This window comes from Anomaloglossus baeobatrachus, chromosome 4, assembly GCF_048569485.1.
Source record: "Anomaloglossus baeobatrachus isolate aAnoBae1 chromosome 4, aAnoBae1.hap1, whole genome shotgun sequence".
Lineage (NCBI taxonomy): Eukaryota > Metazoa > Chordata > Amphibia > Anura > Aromobatidae > Anomaloglossus > Anomaloglossus baeobatrachus.
In genome coordinates, this window is record NC_134356.1 from 619,878,221 (window position 1) to 619,896,039 (window position 17,819).

General features: G+C 44.5%; 1 protein-coding gene across 1 annotated transcript in view; it reads left to right on the forward strand.

Annotated features, from left to right (window-relative positions):
* PGAM2 (phosphoglycerate mutase 2) overlaps positions 1-17,512 on the forward strand; it is a 30,933-nt gene extending 13,421 nt beyond the window's left edge. Inside the window, exons 2-3 of the mRNA XM_075346274.1 lie at positions 236-416; positions 16,197-17,512. Of these exons, the coding sequence (XP_075202389.1) occupies positions 236-416; positions 16,197-16,366 (351 nt within the window). The 3' untranslated portion in view covers positions 16,367-17,512. The remainder of the gene's footprint in view (positions 1-235; positions 417-16,196) is intronic.
* The last annotated feature ends 307 nt before the right edge of the window (positions 17,513-17,819 follow it).

Sequence of the window (17,819 nt, forward strand, 5' to 3'; positions counted from 1 at the left end):
ACCAATTAACCTCATCAGGAAAACATCATTATTTGTGTATAAAAAATGGATGGAGTAGAAGAAACCTGCCCCAAAAAGGTGAGGAAGCGGTACCCTCCTCGCAGATGTTGCTCCTCATGGTGGGGGATATGGATGTAGTTCTCAATCCTATGTGCCGGTGTTTTCCCAGGACGCTGTACACACATGACAGTATGGATGAAATCACTTATCGTCATTGTTTATCCTCTTTTCGCAGGATCGGCGCTATGCATCCCTAGCTGCATCTGAGCTGCCCTCATGTGAGAGTCTGAAGGACACCATCGCCCGGGCACTGCCACATTGGAATGACGTCATCGCCCCACAGATCCTGGCGGGCAAGAGGGTGTTAATTGCTGCCCATGGGAACAGCTTAAGGGGTATCGTCAAACATCTGGAAGGTAAGGAGCAAGTGCCAGCATGCTCAAAGCAGAACCCGTCATTATGTTTTGGCTACCCCATCTGAGAGCAGCATGATGTAGGGGCAGAGACCCTGATTCCAGCGATGTGTCACTTACTTTACTCGGTGCTGCAGTATTGATTAATCACTATTTTATCTATTTTATCTCCTACAGATCTAGCAGTTCTCTGAATGCTGAGCTCTATATAACGCAACTTTCTATGTGCACTGTGCATAGGCAGAAATCTGCCAATCAATGCTGGGGGCGGGGTTCTACAAAGCTCAAGAACATGGAAGACCACTTAGCAGCAGGTTTACTAGTAAAGATAATCTCCTGCTGATAAAGTCTAGTAAGTGACCCATCACTGGAATCAGGGTCTCTTCCCCTATTTAACTGCTCTTGGGTTAGGTACCAAAAATCTGATGAAAAATTCCCTTTAAAGGGGTATTTTAAAGTTTGGGAGCTATCCCCTATCCGTTGTATAAAGGATAATTTCCCAACCACTGGGATCCACACAATTTGTGTAAAAAAAAAAACCAAAAAACAACTTTTACACATACCTTGGCTCCTAGTTATTGTGTGGCGGTGACTTAGTAGGGGGAAATATCTGTGGTTTCACCTGAAAGTTGTGGCTTTAAAGGCATCACCATGTACCAACATTTGTCCATTATTTTCTGGTGCACAACCAATTAGCAGGCGGTGTCTGGTGTCTGCTTTTATGTCTGTCTGGTGTCTGAATTTATACCATTTAAAGGGAACCAACCACCAGGATTTTCCTATATAACCTAAAGCCAGTGCTATACTGGCACTATCAGGCTGATTCTCTTCATACCTTTAGGCTGGGGCACACGAGAACTACTGCGAGTGCATCGCATGACACTCGGCTCCTGTTCTACTGGAGTGTAATGTCATGCCACTGTGATGCGATCCTGCGATCAGATCACAGGTGCGGAGGAGAGGGAGGGATTAATCTCCCTATCTCCTCCATTGTCAGCTTGTGTGTATATCGCACTGCACTCCGGTGTAATGCGTGTGCAGTGCGATGTTTCTCTCGCACCCATAGACTTGTATGGGTGCGAATGAAAATGGATTGCATTCCACCCACAGAATGCTGCGACTGTTTTCTCGGTTCGATTAGGGCTGAGAGGAAAATCGCTCATGGGTACGGCCCCATAGAGTAATATTGGTCTGAGTGGAATGCGATTTTTTTATCGCAGGCCACTCGCTCAGTTTTACTCGCTGTGTGTCCTTAGCCTTAGGTACATACCTTTAGGTGTCAGATTGGATGTATAGCTTTTAAAATACAGTAAAGTTACAGCTTTTTGATTGGCAGTAGCTGCTGAATAGCTAATAGGTGCGTGGGGTTTTGCTATCTATTCCCACCCCTGTCTGCTGCCTGGCGTCTGTAGATGTTAGGCTCCATTTTTAACATGCCCCTATCATATGACAGAAATGACTCATACCTGGATGTAACCCATACAGTCTAACATCTACAGAGGCCAGGCAGGCAGGGGTAGGAATAGATAGCAAAACGCCACCCTCATATTAGCTATTCAGCAGCTGCTGCCAATCAAAAAGCTGTACATTTCTCTAACTTTACTTGCCTGTATTTCAAAAACTATACATCCAATCCGACAACTAAAGGTATGTATAGACTCAGCCTGATAGCACCAGTATAGCACTGGCTTTAGGTTATATAGGAAAATCCTAATATTTGTTAAGAGGTCCAATTCAATAAAAGTATGTCCACATTTGGTCACCCCTTCAACATATCTCTCAGACTATTTCTTAGGCTAATTTCACACATCACGCCGCTTTAGCCAATTATGACGGATCCGGCAAAAGCCGGATGCAACGCAAAGCCATCAGGCACAATCCGGCACTAATACAAATCAATGGGGATAAAACGGATCCGGCGCCGGATCCGTTTTCCCCGTTTTTTTCCAGATTGTGCCTGATGGAAAAAAACTGATGTGTGAAATTAGCCTTAGGCAATTTAGACTATTTGTTATGTCCCCACTTAGAGGCGATTGAAGGCAGGTAGTTGGGTGGAGGTGTGAGGAGCTGTACCTTCGTTTCCACTAGGTGAGGCAGACATGACCAGAGCGCTCCAGGGTGGATGGATTCAAATGCACACACACTGAGGTGAAGCAACGGTGGTTTAATTTTTCCTCCATGAACGAAAACGTGCAGCAATACAGTGATCAAGTGGCTGTAACTGTGGTAGTCTTGTGATGATTGTCCTAGAGCTGCTACTATGGTCAAAATCTTTGCTTTTCTGAAGCCCAAAGGACAGAGATGTGCTCCTCACGATGCACCGACTGAAAGTGAAAGTAATTTGGAGTCAGGATGTGAGGTCACATGTAGGGCTGAAAACACTCCCACAGGCTGGACTAAAAGAACCAGGGGAACAGAATGGTCTGACCAGTAGATGGCAGCAAAGGACAAGCATGAACGTATATACATTGAATAACATTAATTAAATAACAATAGAGATGTCATTAAAGGTTTTAAAGAAAACAGGTAGGAACAGCACGCTATTTACAAAGCTGTCCACTTTTGCTATTCCTCTGTTATTCTTTCTGTAAGTGCACAGATAAACTGACATCCTGATCTCAGTGCCATCAGAGCCTTCATTGGCAGACCATAAGGCTCATCCTATACGCAGCTGTGATGTTCTTTCTGTCAAAACAATAGATACGGCCACAGAACCTAACATACAGTGGTGAAAAAAAGTATTTAGTCACCCACCAATTGTGCAAGTTTTCCCACTTAAAAAGATGACAGAGGCCTGTAATTGACAGCATAGGTAGACCACAACTATCAGAGACAAAATGAGAAAACAAATCCAGAAAATCACCTTGTCTGATTTGGCAAGATTATTTTTGCAAATTATGGTGGAAAATGAGTATTTAGTCACCTAAAAACATGCAAGATTTCTGGCTCTTACAGACCTGTAACTTCTTCTTTAAGAAGCTCCTCTGTCCTCCACTCATTACCTGTAGTAATGGCACCTGTTTGAACTTGTTATCAGTATAAAAGACACCTGTCCACAACCTCAAACAGTCACACTCCAAACTCCACTATGGTGAAGAACAAAGAGCTGTCGAAGGACACCAGAAACAAAATTGTAGCCCTGCACCAGGTTGGGAAGACTGAATCTGCAAAAGGCAAGCAGCTTGGTGTGATGAAATCAACTGTGCGAGCAATAATAAGAAAATGGAAGACATACAAGACCACTGATAATCTCCCTTGATCTAGGGCTTCACGCGAGATCTCACCCCGTGGGGTCAAAATGATCACAAGAACTTTGAGCAAAAATCAAAGAACCACACGGGGAGACCTAGTGAATGACCTGCATAGAGCTGGGACCACCATACCAAAGGCTACCAGCAGTAATACACTACGCCGCCAAGGACTCAGATCCTGCAGTGCCAGACATGTTCCCCTGCTTAAGCCAGTACATATTTGCTTACATTTGCTAGAGAGTATTTGGATTATCCAAAAGAGTATTGGGAGAACGTCATATGGTCTGATGAAACCAAAGTCGAACTGTTTGGTAGAAACACAACTTGTCGTGTTTGGAGGAGACAGAGTGTATAGTTGCATTCAAAGAACACCATACCTACTGTGAAGCATGGGATGGCAACATCATGCTTTGGGGCTGTTTCTCTGCAAAGAGACCAGGACGACTGATCCATGTAAATGAAAGAATGAATTGGGTCATGTATTCTGAGATTTTGAGTGCAAACCTCTTTCCATCAGCAAGGGCATTGAAGATGAAACGTGGCTGAGTCTTTCAGCATGATAATGATTTCAAGCACACCGCCAGGGCAAGGAAGGAGTGGGTTTGTAAGAAGCATATGAAGGTCCTGGAGTGGCCTAGCCAGTCTCCAGATCTCAACCCCATTGAAAACCTTTAGAGGAAGTTGAAAGTCCGTGTTGCCCAGCGACAAGCCCAAAACATCACTGCTCTAGAGGAGATCTGCATGAAGGAATGGACCAACATACCACCAAAAGTGTGTGCCAACCTTCTGAAGACTTACAGAAAACGTTTGACCTCTGTCATTGCCAACAAAGGATATATAACAAAATATATAACAAAATATTGAAATGAACTTTTGTTATTGACCAAATTCTTATTTTCCACCATAATTTGCAAATAAAATCTTGCCAAATCAGACAAGGTGATTTTCTGGATTTGTTTTCTCATGTTATCTCTCATAGTTGTGGTCTACCTATGATGTCAATTACAGGCAAATCTCATCTTTTTAAGTGTAAGAACTTGCACAATTGGTGGCTGACTAAATACTTTTTGTCCCCACTGTAGATCACTTATAAACAGGAATCGTAACGCAAGTGTGAACATGGCTTTCTCCATAGATATCTAGGAGGAATAACAGAGGACAGTTAGTAACCAGCATAGTGCATGGTATGGCAGGCAGAAAATATGCCTGTCTGTAATGCGGAGGACACACAAAGCTGCACAATGGTGCAGATATGACTGGTTTGAATATTACTGTACTCGGCTTTATACTACAGCATGAGAACACTTTTCATAAGGGAACTGTATTTTTAACAGACTTTGCATTAATCAATAGTACAGCAATAGTACAGGTGATTTTAAGAATCATTCAAATATGTCTTACCAAAGAAATCTGCTGCTTTCCCCACTTATGAGCCATATCTTCCACCATCTCCTGAACTCACCATCTACTAAAAAAAAAACAGCTCAACTCTGTATTGCACTAATAAGAACGATTGTCAGCAACATGTGATACAGCCCATTATACTCTATAGAGAGGGGAGGAGGGAGGAGCAGAGCGAGGAAACAAGCAGAGGGAAAGAGAGACGGAATGTCCAGAGCTTTCTAACAAGTCTTTTAGATCACCCCAGAGCTGGATTCACATCCACATAGAACTGTACTGCTATATCATTTGCTTCATGTTGTGTGAGGTAAAAAAAGGAATGATGAACAGGAATTCCTCTCTGTGTGCTGTTTTGTATAGGAGACATTACAGCATCTAGTCTTATCCCACTACTCAGAGTCAATTGCAAATTAAGAAATAGAGTCTGAAGTGGGGAAAACTGGTTAAAATGCAGGATACAAGTCATAGAATGGACAGGAATACTGCTACAGTGCCTTGCAAAAGTATTCAGCCCCCTTGAATTTTTCAACCTTTTCCCACATTTCAGGCTTCAAACATAAAGATAACAATTTTAATGTTATGGTGAAGAATCGACAACAAGTGGGACACAATTGTGAAGTTGAACGAAATTTATTGCTTATTTTAAGCTTTTTTAAAAAATAAATAACTGAAAATTGGGGCGTGCAATATTATTCATCCCCTTTTACTTTCAGTGCAGCAAACTCACTCCAGAAGTTCATTGAGGATCTCTGAATGATCCAATGTTGTCCTAAATGACTGATGATGATAAATATAAGCCCCTGTGTGTAATCAAGTCTCCGTATAAATGCACCTGCTCTGTGATCGTCTGTGTTCTGTTTAACGCGCAGATAGCATCATGAAGACCAAGGAACACAACAGGCAGGTCCGTGATACTGTTGTGAAGAGGTTTAAAGCCGGATTTGGTTACAAAAAGATTTCCAAAACTTTAAACATCCCAAGGAGCACTGTGCAAGCGATCATATTAAAATGGAAGGAGTATCATACCATTGCAAATCTACCAAGACCCGGCCGTCCTTCCAAACTTTAATCTCAAACAAGCAGAAGACTGATCAGAGATGCAGCCAAGAGGCCCATGATCACTCTGGATGACCTGCAGAGATCTACAGCTAAGGTGGGAGAGTCTGTCCATAGGACAACAATCATTCGTACACTGCACAAATCTGGCCTTTATGGAAGAGTGGCAAGGAGAAAGACATTTCTCAAAGATATCCATAAAAAGTATCGTTTAAAGTTTGCTACAAGCCACCTGGGAGACACCAAACGTGGAAGAAGATGCTCTGGTCAGATGAAACCAAAATCGAACTATTTGGGCACAATGCCAAACAATATGTGTGGCGTAACAGCAACACAGCTCATCACCCTGAACACACCATCCCCACTGTCAAACATGGTGGTGGCAGCATCATGATTTGGGCCTGTGTTGCTTCAGCAGGGACAGGGAAGATGGTTAAAATTGATGGGAAGATGGATGGAGCCAAATACAGGACCATTCTTGAAGAAAACTTGTTGCAGTCTGCAAAAGACCTGAGACTGGGACGGAGATTTGTCTTCCAACAAGACAATGATCCCAAACATAACGCAAAATCTATAATGGAATGGTTCAAAAATAAACGTATCCAGGTGTTAGAATGGCCAAGTCACAGTCCAGACCTGAACCCAATCGAGAATCTGTGGAAAGAGCTGAAAACTGCTGTTCACAGACGCTCTCCATCCAATCTCACTCAGCTCCAGCTGTTTACAAAGGAAAAATGGGCGAGAATTTCAGTCTCTCGATGTGCAAAACTGATAGACACATACCCCAAGCGACTGCAGCTGTAATCGCAGCAAAAGGTGGCGCTACAAAGTAATAACTTAAAGGGGCCGAATAATATTGCACGCTCTAATTTTCAGTTATTTATTTTTAAAAATTTAAAATAAGCAATAAATTTCGTTCACCTTCACAATTGTGTCCCACTTGTCGACTCTTCACCATAACATTAAAAATTTTATCTTTATGTTTGAAGCCTGAAATGTGGGAAAAGGTTGAAAAATTCAAGGGGCCGAATTCTTTCGCAAGGCACTGTATATCTCACGTACACATAGGAAGGCTTATGCTGAAAGTATGGACACCCTTTAAATGTCACTTACAGTATTTGGCCTGGCTGCGTCCTTGCACCTGTCCCATCTCATCGCCTGGCTGGTTCAGTTACCCTGACCTTTTTCAACTGACCTTATAGTGACATTTCCTAAAATGACCTTACACCTTTACTGCCGCAGAGGTTAGCAGGACATCCAACTTTCTACTGGAAAGTATCACTATTTATGTGTAAAGTCAATGTCAATATAACAGGCAGCCATATAGTACCACATTTCCTTATAGCTATTTCTTTGCGCCTGACCTCCATATAACCCTTCCTCTTCTCCCTCTCATTCCTATTCTCCCAGTTATGGCACCAGTTCCAGAAGCCATATATAAATATCCGCAGCTGCTCCAGCTCATTCTAGTCTCTCATACTGTCACCTTGTGGTGCACGCTGGTAACACACCTGCAATACGCCAATATCTGAGCTGTAAATTGTCTGTGTATAAAATCCGATATAAGGCTCAGAATATTGCAATGACACCACATGCGTGATAAAATCTAAGGAGCTACCATTAGATGGACTTCTTTTTAATTCATTTTTCACTTACATGGTGCTGATCTAGGATGATATGACCTTGTTACCCATTAAAAGAACATTTTAAAGATTATTATTTTTACCAGGCTATTTAAGATTGGATTCAGATTACGTGATAATTTTCAATTCAGAGGGGACTTTAAAAAAATTGCTTGTTATGTAAGGTCCAGCCATCAATATAATATATAAGGATATTTAAAAAATGCTGAATGAACTGGTCACCATCTAGAATCTGTATAAGTACAGGCACAAAGATAAATTGAGAGCATGGAATAGAGAACACGGAACAGTTATATTAGTGAGATAAGGTGATAGGCCACTCTAAAGAAATGTGTTTTTAGGGGACTCCTAAAACTGTGGATACTCGGAATTAACTGGATTGTCTGGGGTAGTGCATTCCAGAAAACTAGGGCACCACAAGAGAAGTCCTGAAGATGTATGTGGGTGCCTCAGATTATAGAGGATGTTACCCTTAGGTCATTAGCAGAACGTAGAGGACGGGTAGGGTGAGGACAGATGAGGGAGGAGATGAAGGGAGGTGCAGAACTGTGGAGAGCTTTGTGAGTGAGAGTGAGAGTTTATATTCGACTCTGTAGTGGATGGACAACCAGTACAATTACTGGCACAGGGTGGAGGCATTGTTGTAGTGGCTGGACAGAAATCTGATCCAAGCTTCTGCACCCATACACAATAGCTAGCTGTCAGCTATATTTCCTGACTTCTCCATACACAGGAGCTCCTGCCGAGAATTTCTATGTTTTCTATGCGAGTGCCAGTTACCAGACTCATCCTGGGTTATCTTGCATAAAACAAAGAGATCTGCAATCCGACATCAGATGTGTCAGCTCCTTGTCTCACTCGACATCAACTTAAGCAGGCGTCCATACTCATTAGACTGATGGCCAAGCCTACTGATATCAGCGGGTTCGGTTGATGTCAGTCTTATGTGTATGGTATCCTTAAGGCTATGTGCCCACGGGAGCTCGTACCTGTGGATATATCCGCAGGTATGTCCGCAGGTTTCCCGCAGCTGATCCCTGAAGTCTGCGGCTATACATAGCTGCGGGATTCCAGCGAAATAGCTGCGGTAAACCTGCGGACATTCGTGCGACTTACCTGCGGAAGTCCTGGCCTCTTTCTCCATAGTGGAGAGGCGGGGTTTTTCGCAGGTAATTCCGCAGGAATAATTGACATGCAGTTATGTGCGGCTGTGGGACATCCGCAGCATATTCCGCAGCCGCACATACCGCAACATGGACACAGCACTCCCCATGTCCCATAGGATAACATGGGGAGTGTCTGTACTTGCTAAAATCTGCGGATTTATGTAGAAAATACAGATAAATCCGCAGGTTTTCCGCAGCAAAATCCGCCGGTACAGAGTCCCGTGGGCACATAGCCTTAGGGTATGTGCACATGATCAGCACGTGCTGCATCCTGGAAATGGCGGGTCCTGACCTGTGGGGCTTCAAGTCTCCTCCACAAGTGACCCCAGCTGCTCATGCCCATGATCCAGGCTTTGGCAGTTGCGGTCTTTCGCTGTTTTTTCTCTGCGGAGAACACTCGCGTCCACACAGCAAAGAATTGACATGCTGCGGTGTGGCGCCCCTGACCTGGTCAGGCACCACTGAGTACTGCACCCATGCTGGGGACAGTACAATACAGGTAATCCAGAAGGCTGACAGGGGTGTGGTACACAGGCGCATAGTAATCAGCTCTCACACATGTACCCATGAGAGGACCCCTGGGGATCCCAGGAGGGGGAAAAGCCTTGACCTTCACTGGAATAGTGGAGGGGGCCAAAAGCCTCCATCTCCTCTCAAGGGGTGTGGTAAGAGAATCTGGTTGCTAGGTGGCGTAGGCAAGAACAGGAGAGGAGGGGCAGTGAGTCAGTTAGAGCAGAACTCCATAGGGCTCAGTGAGGAGCAGACCTGTGGGGCTGTTGCTGTCTAACAGCGCCCGCGCAGTGGCTACTGACGGGGGAGAACGGTCAACTAGGAGTGCTACCCGAAACCCATCTCAGCTAGAGAGAAGAGCACGGAGTGGGAAGTAAGGAGACTGCTAGGGAGAACCAGGCCCAAACGGGCGGCAGATCCCGAAGCGGAGATAGATTCAGCTTTCTTTTGCTAAACCTGCCGGTGTGGGGCTCTCAAAGCCCACGCCACAACACCACAAAAAGCCGCAGCCACGTAGCCACAGTTAGGGCCCATAGCTCACAGGAGGCAAGAAGCTGGAGTGATCTGGCCCAGGCAACAAGCACACGGCAAACGAAGGGGAGTGAGGCTTCAGCAACTTCCCTGGGTGACCCCCATAGGGACTCAAAGTCGGGGTCACCCCAAACCACCAAGGGCTAAGGAAAGCGAGTTAGTAGTCACCCTCACAAGTCAGCCTGAAGGACACCTGGTTCCCGCCTGGTTCATCCCAGCTACGCCCGGGTTACTCACCCTGCCACCTGAAGTGAGTAAAAACCCTGAAAGACATTCTGCCTGTGTGGAGTTATTCTGCGCCTTGTGGTACTACGCACCTACATCGGGCCCTGGGGCTTGCCTCACTCTCAGGAGGCTATTCCAACTAACTGCACATACCATCAGCCCCAGGCGACCCTCAACCTGCAGTGGCGGTCCCTACTGGCCGCAATACTGAGAGTGGCGTCACGACAAGAAGAAGATCTCCTACCTGTGACCAGACAGATCCAGCCGAGTGGAGTCCCTGAAGGTAATGCACCGACACTACACCTGTGGGGCTTCACATCGGCTCGGAGAATTGCACCCCAGGTCAGTTTTCACTGCGGGAAAAACAAGCACAGTGGGAGTTTCTCTGTTGACGGAAAACACATGCATGCTAGTACGAGCCGGTGCTCGTGTGTACAGGGGAGTCCGGAGAGGTAACAGGTGACAGTTTTCTCATACATTTGGCCAGATTTAGGACAGCAATTGCATGTTCTAGTCTTGATAGAGCAAATCTCTTTACTAAAATGTGAAGCCCCACAAGTGCTGTGTCGGTGCATTACCTTAAGGGACTCCACTCGGCTGGATCCTGTCACAGGTAGGAAATCTTCTATTTGTCGTGACGCCACTCTCAGAATTGCGGTCAGTGGGGACCGCCACTGCAGGTTGAGGGTCGCCTGGGGCTGATGGTGTGTGCAGTCAGTTGGGATAGCCTCCTGAGAGTAAGGCAAGCCCCAGGGCCCGGTGTAGGTGTGTAGAACCACAAGGCGCAGAATAACTCCACACAAGCAGGATGTCTTTCAGGGGTTTTACTCACTTCAGATGGCAGGGTGAGTAGCCCGGGCGTAGCTGGGATGAACCAGGCTGGAACCAGGTATCCTTCAGGCTGACTTATGATGGTGACTACCGACTCGCCTTCCTTAGCCCTTAGTGGTTTGGGGTAACCCCGACTTTTAGTCCCTATGGGGGTCACCCAGGGAAGTTGCTGAAGCCTCTCTCCCCTTCGTTTGCCGTTTGCTTGTCGCCTGGACCAGATCACTCCAGCTGCTTGCCTCCTGTGAACTATGGGCCCTAACTGTGGCTACGTGGCTGCGGCTTTTGTGGTGTGGGCTTTGAGGGCCCCACACCGGCAGGTTTAGCAAGGAAAGGTGGATCTATCCCCGCTCCGGGATCTGCCGCCCGTTTGGGCCTGGTACTCCCTAGCAGTCTCCTTACTTCCCACGCCGTGCTCTCTCTTTAGCTGGAGATGGGTTTCGGGTAGCACTCCTAGGTGACCGTTCTCCCCCGTCGGTAGCCACTGCGCGGGCGCTGTCAGACTGCAACAGCCCCAGGGGTAGGGGTCTGCTCCTCTCGGAGCTCCCTGGACTCTGCACTGAACCGGCTCACTGCTCCTCCTCTCCTGTTCTTGCCTACGCCACCTAGCAACCAGGCTCTCTTACCACACCCCTTGAGTGGAGATGGAGGCTTTTGGCCCCCTCCACTATTCCAGTGGAGGTGAAGGCTTTTCCCCCTCCTGGGATCCCCAGGGGTCCTCCCAAAGGTACATGTGTGAGACCTGATCACTATGCGCCTGTGTACCACACCTCGGTCAGCCTTCTGGATTACCTGTATTGTACTGTCCCCAGCATGGGTGCAGTACTCAGTGGTGCCTGACCAGGTCAGGGGCGCCACAAAAACAGCCCCTTATATTATGCTGCTAGCCCTGAGTCTAATTGATGAAGCCCCTATAATCCCTTAATGGGCACTATTGTTTCAACAAGCTTTGCTAAATCAATAGTACAAGTAAATAACTAGCAAAATAGCTTAGTAGAGAATTCTGCATCTTTTTCTGCTTATGAGAGACACTTTGTTCCCTTCTCCTCTGCTTCTTGGATTCTTCATTGTTTGTTGCCCGGTGCGTTAAGGTTATTATACCTGGAGCACGAGCGGGTAATGCTTGCCAGACGACTTGCCCACTACCAAAGGCTACTGATGTCGGTCTGATACCACTAGGAAAGCCAAACCAACTAAGATAGAAAATTGATGAAACTGATGTTTTTGGATATGATGAAATCCTTGGTTCTTCCCCTGATGAACCCCTAAGACACAAATAGGGGGGAAACGCGTCGGGATTGGGATTTGCTATCAGTGATCCTAGCAGATAAGTTCCCTGCTGGGATTATATGTTATTATTAAACATCACCGGTATATTATTACCAAATATCATCTGTATAAGTGTGCAGGAATATACATATGTACAGTTGTAATTGGCTATCATATTTATGAGGACCAAACTTTAGAAAAAACTGTGTATGGATTTCCAAATCTGATGCAAATACATTAATAAGCATCTTTTTTTTTTTTTCTCTCCTTTTTATTATAAAGGATAAGTTGCATCAGGGTTGCCAATTTATTTAGGTAACCATATTATGATAACGACCTGATGACTATTGTGCACTTTCCATTCTTGGTGGTGGTTTTTCTTGCGACTTGCGGGTCGAAGGGACAGAATAGGGAAAGCCGATGAGGAATGGGGGGGTACCCAATACTTCATGGTGCACCTCCGCTGGTAGGTAGATAAAAGGGAGGGATAGACTATCCCCTTCTATATATCCCCTAGAACAATAGGTTATTTGATTTGAAAAAATGAAAATGATTGGAGTCATGCTACCTAGAGCTCTACTTTGAGTGTTGAGACAATCAGCGCTCCTTTTTTCACTAGTTTCATAGTTTTTAAGGTTGAAGGGAGACTCTAAGTCCATCTAGTTCAACCCGTAGCCTAACATGTTGATCCAGAGGAAGGCAAAAAAACCCCAATGTGTCAAATAAGCTCCAATGGGGAAAAAAATTCCTTCCTGACTCCACATACGGCAATCAGACTAGTTCCCTGGATCAATACCCTGTCATAAAATCCAATATACATAACTGGTAATATTATATTTTTCAATTAATGCGATCAGGCTCTGCTTAAATTTTACTTGTGAATCCCTCAATACAACATCATACGGCAGAGAGCTCCATAGTCTCACTGCTCGTACAGTAAAGAATCCTCATCTGTGATTATGATTAAACATTCTTTCCTCAAGACGTAGCGGATGCCCCCGTGTTCCAGTCGCAGGCCTAGGTGTAAAGGGATCTTTGGAAAGGTCTCTGTACTGTCCCCTCATATATTTATACATTGTGATTAGATCCCCCTAAGCCTTTGTTTTTCCAAACTAACTAACCCCAAGTTTAATAACCTGTCTTGGTATTGCAGCCCACCCATTCCTCTAATAATCTTGGTCGCTCTTCTATCTACCTGTAAGATTATGCTATTTATAACCTTCTATACTTTTGCTAACAAGAAATGCATCCATTCCTGTCTTAAATTCATTCAGTGAGTTGGCCATCACCACTTCCTCAGGAAGAGAGTTCCAGAGCCTCACTGCTCTTACCGTGAAGAACCCTCTTCTATGCTGATGTAGGAATTTTCTTTCCTCCAATCGAAAAGAATGCCCCCTTGTTGGCTTTTACCTCTTTTGTCCTCCCACTCACCTCACGTGACCAGTTTACTACTTTGATAATATAAGAGTTATTACGCTCTGTATTCTAGAGCATTTTTAATACTATATAATAATAAATATTGTTTTTAGGAGTTTTGTTTTTTGTTTTTTGGTCTTTTGCACTAATACTCCTAGTCTCTCACTTGTCTTGGTTAAAAATTGGATTCTTCATTTACTCAGAATTACTTATTAAACCCATCTTGAGTAAATGGGGTTGTCCACAACTCGGACAACTCCTCATCATTCTCCATGTTTGCCTCCTATGAAAATAAAAAGAACTCATACTCACCTCCGGTGCTGGTGTCGTACCAGCAGTTCCAACGCTCGCTCTCCTGGGGCTCACAGGAGGTTGTTACGTCATACAATCCCTGCTTTCTTCTCTCTCCCCGCCTTCAGACATAGGAATAATCAATAGGGAGTGAGAGCTTCAGCTGCCACTCATCTTCTGTTAACTTCTTATACGTCCGAAGATGGGGAGAGAAAAGAAGAGGCACGGGGTTTGTGTGTGTGATGCAACAACTTCCTGTGAGCCCCAGGAGAGCGAGCACTAGAGCTGCTGTAACGACAGCGGCACCGGAGGTGAGTATAGGCTTTTTTATTTTAATAGGCGCAAACATGGGGAATTTGACGGGCTTGTCCTAGTACAGTAGTGGGTAGTGGACAACTCCTTTAAAGGGGTTGTCCACTAGTTGGACAACCCCTTCTCATTCCCCTTGTTTACCCCCAGAAAAATAAATAAGCATATACTCATCTCTGGTGTGGCCGCGGTTCCAGTGATGTCCAAAGCCACGTTCCCAGGGCTCATGTGGCGCTGATTGGTCATGGGGCCCACGTGTCACAACAATGTTATGTGGGTGCCAGGATCACAGCTTCAGACATCACTGGAATCGTGGCCGCACCGGAGGTGGCTATAGGCTTATTTATTTTTATGGGAGCGAACAAGGGGAATAGGAAGGGTTTGGCCTTTAAAAAACTGATGAATCAGATTACAGCTGCCTATTGAAAACTATATAGAGGGGAGAAGTATGGAGGGACAGACAGAGAAAACAGACACAGGAAGATACTTCCAGACCAGTCTACTGCCTTTTAACAAGTTTTTATTTCATCTCAGTGCTGAATTCTCAGATACACAAATATGCTAAATACTATTATACAGTGTGTCCACTCATATCCTTTCCACCGCCATTACCTTGAGAACGGCGGCAGCTATAGGCATAGAAGTGGTGTCTAGGCATAGTAAAGTAGCCATGCGCTACACAATGAAACCACCTATAGCGCCACCTGGTGGAAAACAACGGAGTTAGCATTTTTATCTCGAAAACGGAACGAGATAGAGAAAAAAAGTGAATTACAAAGTTGCAGGGCATCATCAATTCAATACGAATAGACTCCTTGCATACAGAAATGCTATGATATGAAACCCATGACCCCCCAAAAACATTGAATGCTGGTCACGCATATGGCGCTCATTTAACTTTGATGCTCAAAGTGGCCACCGTCAGCTGCAATGCACATCTGGACTCTGGACAGCATACTGTATCTTGCTGCACATTGTACAATATGGTAGGTAACATGTTTGCACAAGCATCTGTGATACGTCGTCGTAGGTCCTGCAATGTTGGTGGAGGGGTCGCATACACCTGCTGTTTGATGTGACCTCACAGAAAGAAGTCCAATGGGGTCAGGTCAGGTGAGCGTGGAGGCCACTCCACACAACCACCATACCCAATGACTTGTAGGAAGGTCTCCATGAGGTATCGCTTCACGTCCTTGTGAGTTTTACACGTTCTAATCATAGCATTTCTGTATGCAAGGTGTCGATTCGTATTGAATTGATGATGCCCTACAACTTTGTAATTCACTTTTTTCTGTATCTCGTTCTGTTTTTGAAATAAAAATGCTAACTCTGTTGTTTTCCACCAGGTGGCGCTATAGGTGGTTTCATTGCGTAGTGCATGGCTACTTTACTATACCTAGACACCATTTCTATGCCTATAGCTGCCGCAAATCTCGAGTCAATGGCGGTGGACAGGATATGGGTGGACACACTGTATAATGTCCTCCACGCAGCTATTTTTTGAACATGTGCTGTATAGACACATCATAATAGGAATCCCTCATGTCTGTGTGTGCGAGACATCATAGCAGATAGTCTCTACCCACAAGCTTAGAGACAACTGAAAATTAGAGAGCGTCCCTAGATGGGAAAACTGGTGAAAAATGCAGAATTAAAGTCATATAACAGTGATTTTCCTAATGTACAAACACATGACAGCTTATTCTGAAAAGTACAACAGGTAAGTTGTAACATCAGAGGAGGCTGCCAACATTTCAATGCACAATGTAGTATCAACCAACTGATGTCTCTGGGGCTTGTACAGTCTTTTTCTTTGCAGGGTAATCTCACTCCGTACAGTATTTACTGTAACTCTTAATATATTTGCATTTCATCTTCCCATTGCAGGAATGTCAGATGCAGCCATAATGGAGCTGAACCTTCCCACCGGCATCCCTATAGTGTATGAGCTGGATGACAACTTAAAGCCATTGAAGCCTATGTCCTTCCTGGGAGACGAGGAGACTGTGAAGAAGGCGATGGAAGCAGTGGCTGCTCAGGGCAAAGTCAAGAAATAATTGGGGAAAAAAGGCACTTAGAGAAAGAAAAGTGGACTATTAGAATAAATCCTTCTCTCATGGTCCTAATGCCATTTTCTCATTATTATACAAATCATGTCATTTTTATTCTACTGTCATCGTGTCCTTAATTAGTCCGTTTTATGTTGACCTTCTCCAGTCTTAATCTGATATTATAAAGTGGAGATGAGATAAAGATCTGCATAACGGGGATATGTAACATAGGGTGCCTCACCGACAGCAATGGGACCCAAAAAGTTAGACCTTTCCCCCTTCTTTTTGTCAATGTGAACCCATGATGGTAGCAAAGAATTACCGATTAGGAAGGGGAAGAAATGGCCCTACTTTTATTACATCCTGCAAGGAATGAGATAGTGGATGAGTTCACTGAGCGCTGAATTCTTCTCGTCTATGCAGTTATTAACTCTCGGAAATGGCCCATCTAGTCCATAAGCTGAATACATCACACAATACAGTGTATACCTAGTGGTGATTTCAGAAATATAATGTTATCATTTATTCTCCCTTCATCCCATTAAAGGCAATCTGTCACCAGATTTTTGCTACAAAAGAGATCCTGAATCCAACGATGTATCACTTAGATTACTGGATGCAGCCGTTCTGACACAATCAGAATTCTTAGATTTAGACATGTAGCAGAGCCGAGAGAGCTAACTCCGCCCACAACAGACTCTCTATAGAGATTGTACATTGAAAGTGATGTGTCACTCACAGGAGGAGGGGTGTTGGACTGCCCTGAGTGTGACAATGTTGTCCAAGCAATGAGAAGTCCTGTTGCTTAAACAAATATAACAAATAAGCAACAGATCGGACTGTGACAAGACAGGCATCCCTGAATTCTCTGTGTTAACCCCTGCAGCATGCTGTCTTGCACTTACATAGCAAAAACCTGTTGACATATTCCATTTAATAGGCCTATAACCTGCTGCTGAAATATCTCTATCCTGTGTACAATATTACTAGAAATGTATAGTCACACAGACACCATTCTCAGTGTTGATTTTCACATCGCTGGTCCAGGAGTATTCATGATACTGTATGCCATTTTACAAAGTATCTTGACATCCTTGAAAATACGGTAGGTGTGTTCTTATATGTGAATAAATGAACAACAATTCAAGTGCTGATCACGTAATTTGACAAGTTATTGGTGGTGTAATTCCTAAGACCATGGTTGGATGTCATCACCTCCTGTCTTTGCACTAGGACAAGCATGTGCTGGTGCCACCGGTATAGGAGTAATTGAGTATACAACATTTTATTTTTCCCATTCATTGCTTATGTAATTTTTGTTGAAGAGAAACTTTCATGAGGTTTTTGCTTTGTTATCATGATGTAGGGATAGAGACCCTGATTCCAGTGATGTGTCAGTTACAGGGATGCTTTCTACAGTTTTAATAAAATCACTGTTTTATCTACACAGATATAACAG